This window comes from Ictalurus punctatus, chromosome 15 (genome assembly GCF_001660625.3).
Source record: "Ictalurus punctatus breed USDA103 chromosome 15, Coco_2.0, whole genome shotgun sequence".
In the NCBI taxonomy this organism is placed as follows: Eukaryota; Metazoa; Chordata; class Actinopteri; order Siluriformes; family Ictaluridae; genus Ictalurus; species Ictalurus punctatus.
In genome coordinates this window covers 8,695,001-8,705,000 of record NC_030430.2, presented here as the reverse complement: position 1 = coordinate 8,705,000, position 10,000 = coordinate 8,695,001, and the positions used below count along the sequence as shown (strand labels likewise).

The window sequence follows — 10,000 nt, the reverse complement described above, 5'->3', positions numbered from 1 at the left end:
GTCCTTTATCGTCCCACGGAAGGTAAAATGACTCAAACTTTCACACATACTTCGTTTCAAATATTTTTAATACGTATATTCCATCCTGATCATAATTTTCAGTCTGAGGACTTTCAGGAGGACATTTATCCGATGACGGCGAGCAACGAGGCGGCCATGATGGCTCAAGAATGGCTCATGGGGCAAAACAAAGGTGAGGCGGCACCAAAATGGCTGATCTGTTCGTAGTACATTCAGTTTACAGATTTGAACTAAACAGGAAGAGTACCTTATCAAATATATAAATATATAAAAATAAAAAAATCAAGAGGTACCGATTTTAAAAAGTGAAATCCTGATACAAAAAAACAGACGAGAGTAAAAATAAATAAATATATATTTTTAAAAAATACAAAATTAAAATCCGCAGATAAATGTCGGGGTTACGCATGTAACCCTGTTCCCTGAGAAGGGAACGAGACATTGCATTTAGCATAACAATATGGGAAGCGCCCTTACACACATGACTGGTATCTGAAGCTTGTGTAAAATCATGCCTCTACTTATAGGCCTGCCATGGTCAGGTGACGTAGCAATTAAGTGCGTCGCATGATATATATATGGCACCTGTGTACCACGCCACCAGCCTCTATTATCTGAAGCGAAGACGCAATTCACAGGCCTGCCATCGTATGACAAAGCTATGCAACATCTCGTTCCCTTCTCAGGGAACAGGGTTACATGCGTAACCCCGACGTTCCCTTTCAAAGGGAACTTTGATGTTGCATTTAGAATAACAGTTTTGGAACGGGAATACCTACCACTGTCATACCGAGGGTATGGCCTGTTCAAAAAGACCCAAGTGCAAGGGTCACTGCAAGACACTCGAGTCCGCAGTGGAATGAATATCCAAGCTGTTATAATGAATGAATGTGTGTGGCGTAGACCATCCTACAGCAGCACACACATCCTGCAAGGATACCTCTTTGGACAAAGCCTTCGAGGAGGCAACCGCCCTAGTGGAATGAGCTCTTATGCCCAGAGGCGTGGCAAGACCACATGCCTCGTAAGCTATAGAGATTGCTTCCACTATCCAATTAGAGATGCGCTGCTTTGACACAACATCACCTTTACTGTCGCCACCAAAGCAGACCAGCAGCTGCTCCGACTTATGCCACTGGCCGGAGCGGTGGACGTAAGTACAGAGAGCCCTTACTGGACACAGCAGGTGCATCCTCTCTTGTTCCGGTGTGAGGAACAGAGGAGGGCAGAAAGCCTGCAACACCACAGGGTGGGCAGCTGATGTAGGCACTTTAGGAATATAATCCGGCCTGGGATACAGGAGGGCCTTGGCTAATAGAGGGGCAAAGTCAAGGAAGGAAGGGGCAACAGAGAGAGCTTGTAGATCTCCCACTCGCTTGAGAGATGTCAGGGCCAGTAGAAGAGCTACCTTTAGAGTCAGAAGCTTCTCAGAGGCTGACTCTAAGGACTCAAATAGGGCCCCTGACAGACCTTCCAAGACAACAGAAAGGTCCCAAGAAGCTATGTGCGGCCAGCAGATGGGCCTCAGCCATTTGACACCACGCATGAACCTCGAAGTTAGAGGATGTTGCCCCACAGAGGCTCCATCAACAGGGGTGTGGCTGGCCGAAACAGCGGCCACATAAACCCTGATTGTAGAAGGAACCAACCCTGCTGAGAAACGTTCTTGTAAGAATTCCAGGACTGTAGCTATTGCGCAGTTCACTGGTTCTAGCTGATGTTCCTCACACCACAAGACAAAAAGCCGGCACTTGAGCGCATACAATTTCCTTGTGGTTGGTGTTCTAGCGTTTAACATGGTCTCTACAACCTCAGATGTGAGACCAGATTCTATGAGCTGGTGCCCTCAGGGGCCAGACCCACAATTTCCATAGTTCTGGCCGAGGGTGATAAATCAGCCCTCCAGTTTGAGATAGTAGATCCCTGTGGATGGGAATCTCCCAAGGTGTACCGTCGAGCAGGGAAATTATCTCTGAGAACCATATTCGAGCTGGCCAATAAGGTGCTACTAGCAGCAGACGTAGACGGTCTTGGCGAACACTCGGAAGAACTTGTGGGAGCAGAGCGATCAGAGGAAAAGCATATAGACGTGACCTCAGCCACGTGTGCACCATGGCATCCAGCCCCAATGGTGCGGGAGGAGTGAGGGAGAACCACGGCGGACAGTGTGTTGTCTCCTCCACTTCCGCTTGTTCGAACCTCCGCCATATGGACTCCACCACTTGTGGGTGGAGCCTTCAACCCCCGGGCCTCAGCCCCTGCCTCGAAAGGATGTCTGTCCCTACATTCCGGCTGCCCAGAATGTACATTACACTCACTGACAAGAACTTTCCCTCTGCCCAGAGAAGGATTAGTTGCGCCTGCCTGAACAGGGGGCATGAACGTAATCCTCCCTGGTGGTTGATACATGAGACCACTGCTGTGTTGTCTGACACAACTAGCACATCGTGAGGGGGGCAGACGGCCCGCATCTTTGGCGATTGATATTCCACTCCAAAGACCGTGAGCTGGACAGCCATTTAAGACTGCACCCCAGCCCGTGAGGGTCACGTCTGTCATTACCGTCTTGCGGTAAGGAGACGCCCCTAGAGTGTGACCCGAGGCTAGAAACTGCGGGCACCTCCAAATACTCAGAGCACGTAGGCATCGCCGCGTGACACTGATTACTCTCAGAGGTTTCATCCTCGGATGAAACCCCCGACTTTTCAGCCACCACTAAAACAGTCCTATGTGCAATAGGCCCAATGGTATGATGTTGGTATGACGTCTTGCTCAAAGTTGATAGGATTGATCCTACGCATGTTGGGGATAGAAACACCCCCATTGTAGTAGAATACTCTTCCAAATCCATACAAGAACCCCACGACCTTAGCCTGGCTGCCTCGGCAGCGGCTGGCCCAGATCTGCGAGGCTCTGAAACCCAACTCCCTTCAGACGAGAAGAGAACAAGTCGAGAGCAGCGCTGCCTAATCATGAAACGTTCACAATGCTGACAGTCAGACCTCTCGAGTGCTGCTGTCGCATGCTCTACGCCCAAGCACTTCACACAGAAAGCATGTCCGTCTCCTCCCGTGATGAAACAGGAGCAAGGCGTAACACACTTTCTGAATTCTTTCTCGCTCATTATTTCCCTCTCTTTTCTTTTTTTTCTTCTAAAAAAGGGATAGAAAAGTTTAGAGATTTTGAGAAAATATAGAGTACTAATGAAGTGTTTTTTGTCACACCAACAACAGACATGCAGTCTCGCTGAAGATAATAAGGCTGGTGGCGTGCCAAATATATATATCATGCGACGTGCTTAATTGCCACATCACCTGATTATGGCAGGCCTATAAGTAGAGGCATGATTTTACACAAGCTTCATATACCAGTCACGCGCGCAAGGGAGCTTCCCATACTGTTATGCTAGATGCAACATCGAAGTTCCCTTTAAAAGGGAACACTGACTTCTTAACACGAGCAGAGTAGAGCAGGATTCCTCAAGCAGAGAATAGTGTACCTTCAGAGTGCTAAAGAGTGTTAATGACAGACAGGTGAGGGTATTACTCACCACACTGACCTCTGCTGGTGAGATGCTGTACTGCAAGCTGTGATTCTGGAGCCGTACAAACTGATATTATTTTTTCATATCACGCTACTACTATAACCAATGATCACCATTTACAAAATAATTTATGTACCTGCGATTCTGCTATCAAAGTTATCTGTTGTCTCAGAAGCATAAATATGATGCATATCTAAACAGCCTCCATATCGAATAAACTGTAGTGATGTTTTCAGTTTATTGACTATATCGTATAGATAAATCAGTTCACCGTTCTGCCAGAGTTCACAGTGGAAAAGATGGAATTAGTTTCCACATGACGTCTACTTGGAGAACATGTTAGCATCCTGGAGAACATGTTAGCATCCTGGAGAACATGTTAGCATCCTGGAGAAAATGTTAGCATACTGGAGAAAATGTTAGCATACTGGAGAACATGTTCGCATCCTGGTGAACATGTTAGCATCCCGGAATCTGAGTTCAGTTGTTCTTCAGTCTCACTAGTCAGATTTGAAAATATCTTCAATATTGTCAAATGTGTCTAGTTTTTCGTATTATAAGATTACAATAAACCAATTATAAGGTCATTAAACTTATTTCTAGACATTATTTACTCTTATTCTACTGGCAGATAATTAAATGCTTAAAATCAGCAGAATTACCTGACAATAGAACAAGACTGTTTCAAGTTTGAAATTAGTACAAATGGCTTAAAATAGGTTTAATAATCTTATATTTTGTTTATTGTAATCTTATAATAGGAAATACTCGATGAATTGAACTACATTAAAGATATTTCCACTTGTAGTCAGTTCACAAACATGTGAAACCATCTTATTTACACACAACTACCTAGGGTTAGGGTTAGGGTTAACACAAAATCCTTTCAGGACATTTAAAGACTGGATTCTGTGAATGTTTTTTGAGCTTGGTATCTATACGTCACCCCAAAATGTTCACTGTGATACAGAAGTTCAGCACACCAATCAGATTTCAGCCTTCAACATTGTCAAAGTTGGGCCAGAAAAGCATGTATCCTGTGGGCGAAGCCTCTGAAACTGGGAGTAGTCCTTCTTTAACTGTTACAATGTGGATGTTAAGGAAGTAAAACATATTTCTATAAACAAACTGTTTGACTTAAAATGTAGCGCCACCTAGATGCTGGTAATTGTAATTAAAACATTCTGATTCTAGGCCCGGTGCTGGTGTCTCTGAGGCCTGTGACCAAAGTGCAGAACCCGTACCCAGCTCCAGAGCAGGACGCTGAGCTCCAGCGCTCGGCCTGCAGCCTGGACTGCAGAGCAGAGAAACTGGCCAATCAGAAAGCAGGTTATGAGATAGGTGACCTATCAGAATGGCAGGATGATGAGACTCAGTGGAACAGCTGGAGAGACTCACACTGTGGGGTTCGGTGGTGTGACTCAGTGGCGTACACACCACCGGCCGCAGAGAAAGAGGTACAGCTATCAAGATCGATTTGAATTTGATCTCAGTACTGACCTGAGAGAGCTCAGTGTGAGTGTCTGTACATTTGCTGTGTGTTTCAGCTGCTGAATGTGTTTTATAAGCAGCAGGAAGAGATCAGATCTCTTAGGCAGCAGCTCCATCAGAGAGACAGCAGGATTCAGCAGCTGGAGCTTGAGATCAAGAACATACGCAATCAGCTGAGAGCCACGTTCTGATCCCGGCCAATTAAAACACACAGAGAACCAATGTACCAGAGAACCAGAGACTGACTCACTGAACAGAGAACCATGTGACGATGTGATTCACTGACAGAGTCAAAAAGAACTGAGGAACAAGAAAAGTACAGATCATCAGAATTTTCCTGACCACTCGGCAGCCATCTTGGTTATTTTTTCTCCTACAAGATAATTTCATGTCGCAGTCAGATTAGTTAGCATATATGAACTGTTTGCTAAACACATTTTTAATAAACTAACAGCTTAATTTACAACATCAGTATATTTGTCTATGAAAGAAAATGTAAAAAAGACTTTTGACACAGTTGAGAAAAGTTTATTTCATAAAACATCACTATAAACATCATCAGGTGACAAACATGCATTGATTTGTCTGGACTAAAAAGTAGAAAATTTTTATCAAAATTACAGTACAGTGATTTTCCGACTTCACAAATCCACTGACGCGTCTAATCTGGCATGACTCTAAACGAATGAATTTGATCTTAATGTATGGTATTGCTTTTAACGTTTTTGTTCATTACACACAAACGCAACACAAAGTTTGTGCAAAGTTGCTGCTCGTGAATCCATCCTGAAAACCACAACTAATCGTGCGATTGACTGAAGTTTAACAATATCTCCATGTTTGGTGGTCAGGTGATATCTGCTACATCGTTTTGATGAACTACTGAAGACTCTGTGTGATTCCTCTAAATAACCCATTTGACCTTTTTTAAAATGATTATTATTATTTTAAAATTTCTCCTGGAGCAAATCTGTAAACAAAATCATTCTGGTCAAACAGAACCAAATTGTCTTATTGTACATTGTTCAGGTCCTTGGTTCAAAAGATCTGTTGTGCTTGTGAATTGAATTATGTTTAATTGATAAAAGTATTACAATATGAAAGTTGTTGGGGTTCAAATAAAAATAATAATAATTGGTGCCACCTGACTGACAGGAAGTCAAAATACACAGCTAAATGAAAATCTTTTTCACTAAAAGTTTTCCAACCATTTTTATTATTATTATTATTATTATCTTTGATTAAATTGGAGATGTCAAACCTAAAATGTGGATTGAGCTGGAATTTTGGAAAAAACCTTTTGTGTAAAATTCCTGTATTTATTTTATTAATTGTATTGTTTTTTGGTTGTTGTTTTTTTTTTTACGTTTTAAGCAAAAACTGGTTAAATGTCGTCCTGTTTGAACTGTGAAGCTGGGAGTAGATACTGTTAATTCAAGTGATTATCACACCACAAATTTTACATATTATTACAACAGTCAATATAAGGTCAATAAATTAACAACTGAATGCAAGAACTTTTTTGAAATTTCTTGTTACCTTCCTTTAACAACTGCACATGAACCTACATTCAACATAAAAGCTAAAACATTGCACAAATAAACCTCCTAAACTAAACTCTAACTGATTGAAGAGTGTTCTGTAATGCTGTAGACGTGGAGACGGCACTCTGGTCAAAACCCGTTTATCTGTTAAAACTAAACACTCACTACAAACCAGTCAGTCATGCTATTTGGGTTGGGCTGTTAGCTAACATTTACACCAAAATAATACTCAAAATATAAATACCAACACGTAATTTAACAATCTAATGTAACTTCTTATGATTATTTCAGCACCATTATTTAAAACATCATCAGCTCTAAAATGTGGTTAATTTTATTGACTTTGATTGATGTTTTCATTGTTGACTTTGTGCCAGATCTTCTTCTCAGTTTATATACCAGTAAAGTTCCGTTTTTCTTTTAAGAAATGTTACTTTGCACATTGATAAGATCCTGATTTATGTGAAAGATTCTTAGTTATTAGTTGTCATTTAGAAAAATGCAAATTAAAGTTTATATCTCAGAAAAATGCTTGTTGATTCAACGGCAAAAATGACATAAGCTGGGTCACATTTTATAAGAATTTTATATATTTTGTAGCTTGCACGTACGTCACAACATTTAAAATGCTGTTAATTGATGTAAATTTGTTGTGATATTTCCCCTCAGAGTTGTCTTTTATAAAGAAAACCTGAATTAGCTTCTTATAATATAATGAAGTAAGCTGGGTAGTGGGTGAAAATAGCAATGTTTAGATAGGAAAAGAAGAACGGAAGCTCACATTTAAGAAATGGATCAGTCCATCTAAAGTGGTCTAAAGCAGGTTGCTTGACTTTTTTTTAAATATATTTTCCTGATTTTTTTTTTATTTCCTGATGTATTGTCATTGTAAAACACAGCTCAGTTTATGAATCTATACATTTGTAAAACACCAAACTTAACAGTGTACATCCATTTTTGGATCAAATCTATTCATGCATACCAACTGTACACCATTACCAACATAATAGAACAGGTTGGTTCTTCAAATCTGGCCCTCGAGGTCCACTGTCCTGCAGAGTTTACCTCCAACATCAAACTCACAATTACAGCAGAATGCTACTATAGAGGACTTATTTCTGTGAAAATTTCAGGTTCGTATCTGGTCCCCCACCAGAGATATTCAACCTGAAAGTGAGGGGAATTTTTACAAAAAGTTTCTCACACACATAATTTTTTTTTTTAATAAGAGAAGTCTCAAATCTGAAATGTTCTGCATGCATACTATATTTACCCAGGTACCCCCTAAAAAAATTAAGACTGAGACTCAAACCCTTCCCGTTATAAATTGAACCTAAATGTAGAACTGTGAGCGATCATGAGCTTTACGTTTGGACTTATTTTCTAAGTCTAAGGAGCAAGAATGTGCAAAATGTTCTACAAAATGATATTGAGGTTTCCGTAAACAGCTGTATAACCAAAATTTGTTGTGTGCCACGGCAAAAATATGGCCGCCATAGTGGTGGTTTTGCAAAAACAATACATAGAGGTAATCACTCAAAACCAATTAGAAAAATTAAAAACAATCATGCAACCAACTTGGACTGACCCAGTGATGACTGATTTATCAATAAGATTGATTGTAATACGTATTTTAGATCATTCTACACCTGAGTTATGATTTAATTGTTTAGTTGAGGCTTATCTTTTAAAGTTGATTGTAATGTACAGGTGTGAAAATGCTGATTTATGTCAAGTTGTTTGTTCGATACAATTAACGAATGATGTAAATTTATAAATTTGTTATTTAAAATGATAGAATATATTTGATTTTAAGTAGAAAATACATCTCAAAGCTTCCGTTTAAGAAAGACATATAATTGATAAATAAGTTTAACAAATTTTAGATTGATCAATGCGTTTGATTGTTAAGCGCATGTTGTGAGTTGGTCAGAGGGCCAGATTGCTTTCACAGTGACGCTGGTTTTAAAGCTCATTAACACAAACGTTAGCATTGCATTTTTCCCTAAAAGTGTAGTAAGTGTTTACTGAGGAAGACTGTCACATCCTCGTCATCGTGCTACTCAAGCGTATCAGGTTTTGTGGGGGTTTGTGTTGCATTATAGGACGTGCATTGAGGCAGATTTTGCCCTCCATTTTGGCACCAAAGCTTGGCCTTTGACCTTTGTGTAACCCTGAGGATGTGTAGTGCAGAGTAGGTGGCAGTTGATTGGAGAAGAGCTTCTTGCAGGTCATCATCAGCCAAAGGAAAATAAACTTCAAGTGTAAATTTCAGAACTTATCACTTATTACACACACACTCCATACATAGTGCAGGTATGTGTGTGTGTGCATGTGTGTGTGTGTGTGTGTGTGTGTGTGTGTGTGTGTGTGTGTGTGTGTGTGTGCATACATAATAACTGTGCATATCCATTTTGCTGTAATACTGTAGTGACTTCATTGCCCCTACTTAGTGCAGTGCTCTAATAATATTAGTGCATGAAGTAGTGCGTGTGTGTGTGTGTGTGTGCGTGTGTGTGCGTGTGTGTGTGTATGCATATATAATAAATGTGCATCAAATGCTCCCACTATCATCTAAGTTTCCCAAGAGTCTTTGTGGTTACCTCATGTGTAGATGTTCTGAGATTCCTCACTGGTTCCTCATCAGTCCTACAGATCTCCAGAGCAGTCCTGAAAAGTGTGTGTGTGTGTGTGTGAGTGTGTGAGTGTGTGTTTGTGTCAGTGCTCATTGGGCATGTGCCGGATGGTGTGGAAGATCCAGTCCATCTTGGTGGTCCAGCCGCCATGGTGGGCGTCGTTCATCTGCTTGGTGAAGTACTCCAGCGCCTCCTGCTGGCTCTTCTCCAGAGCCAGGGTTTTCCTCAGGTAGGCGATGTCATCAAAGCTCTGCAGCTCGGGCATTCCACAGCCCAGCAACAACGAGAACAGGTTAATGAAGAGACCTGCGTGCTGACGGATTGCCAGGTACGCTTTGTAACACATCTCCTGAAACCTACACACACACACACACTTAGAGTGAAGGCCCACAATTTGATAAACCCGGTGGACCGAACTGAGGATGTCTCATAATGAACATTTTCTGATTAATTATTAAATTTGTGTTGCTAAGAAGTTGTTCCTATGGTTACAGGGTCAGTTAGCCAATAGAACGCACACCTGACAGGTAGAGTGAGCAACTAGATAAGCTAGACAGGGAATAAAACACTTCGTGGTGTGCTGTTACAGAAAATTAATCCACAATGGGGTGGTGTAATGAGGCCTGACAGGAGAGTTAATTATTTTCCTATTAGCACAAAGTCTAAACTCATCAGAAATCCAGCCACTCCAGACACTGGAGACTCCTTCCATGTTAAAGAAAGACATTTCTCCTTATAGAAACTCATCTGCACCATATCAACGA

The 10,000-nt window shown here is 41.1% G+C and overlaps 2 protein-coding genes across 4 annotated transcripts in view; one reads left to right on the top strand and one right to left on the bottom strand.

Annotated features, from left to right (window-relative positions):
* The window catches only part of coro2ab (coronin 2Ab), a 9,625-nt gene extending 3,457 nt beyond the window's left edge, over positions 1–6,168 (top strand). The window contains exons 9-12 of one of the 2 annotated variants that reach the window (XM_017486839.3): positions 1–22; positions 103–193; positions 4,760–5,022; positions 5,137–6,168. The exon at positions 1–22 is cut by the window's left edge and continues 91 nt beyond it. In XM_017486839.3, coding sequence (XP_017342328.1) covers positions 1–22; positions 103–193; positions 4,760–5,022; positions 5,137–5,247 — 487 coding nt within the window. In that variant the 3' untranslated portion in view covers positions 5,248–6,168. Of the gene's footprint in view, positions 23–102; positions 194–4,759; positions 5,023–5,112 lie in introns of both variants that reach the window. The other variant, XM_017486837.3, reaches the window with a different exon arrangement.
* Positions 5,563–10,000, bottom strand: part of zgc:158659 (PI3K_p85B and PI3K_rbd domain-containing protein) — a 15,271-nt gene continuing 10,833 nt past the window's right edge. For both annotated transcript variants that reach the window (XM_053686176.1, XM_053686177.1), the window contains exon 22: positions 5,563–9,592. In XM_053686176.1, coding sequence (XP_053542151.1) covers positions 9,319–9,592 — 274 coding nt within the window. In that variant the 3' untranslated portion in view covers positions 5,563–9,318. The remainder of the gene's footprint in view (positions 9,593–10,000) is intronic.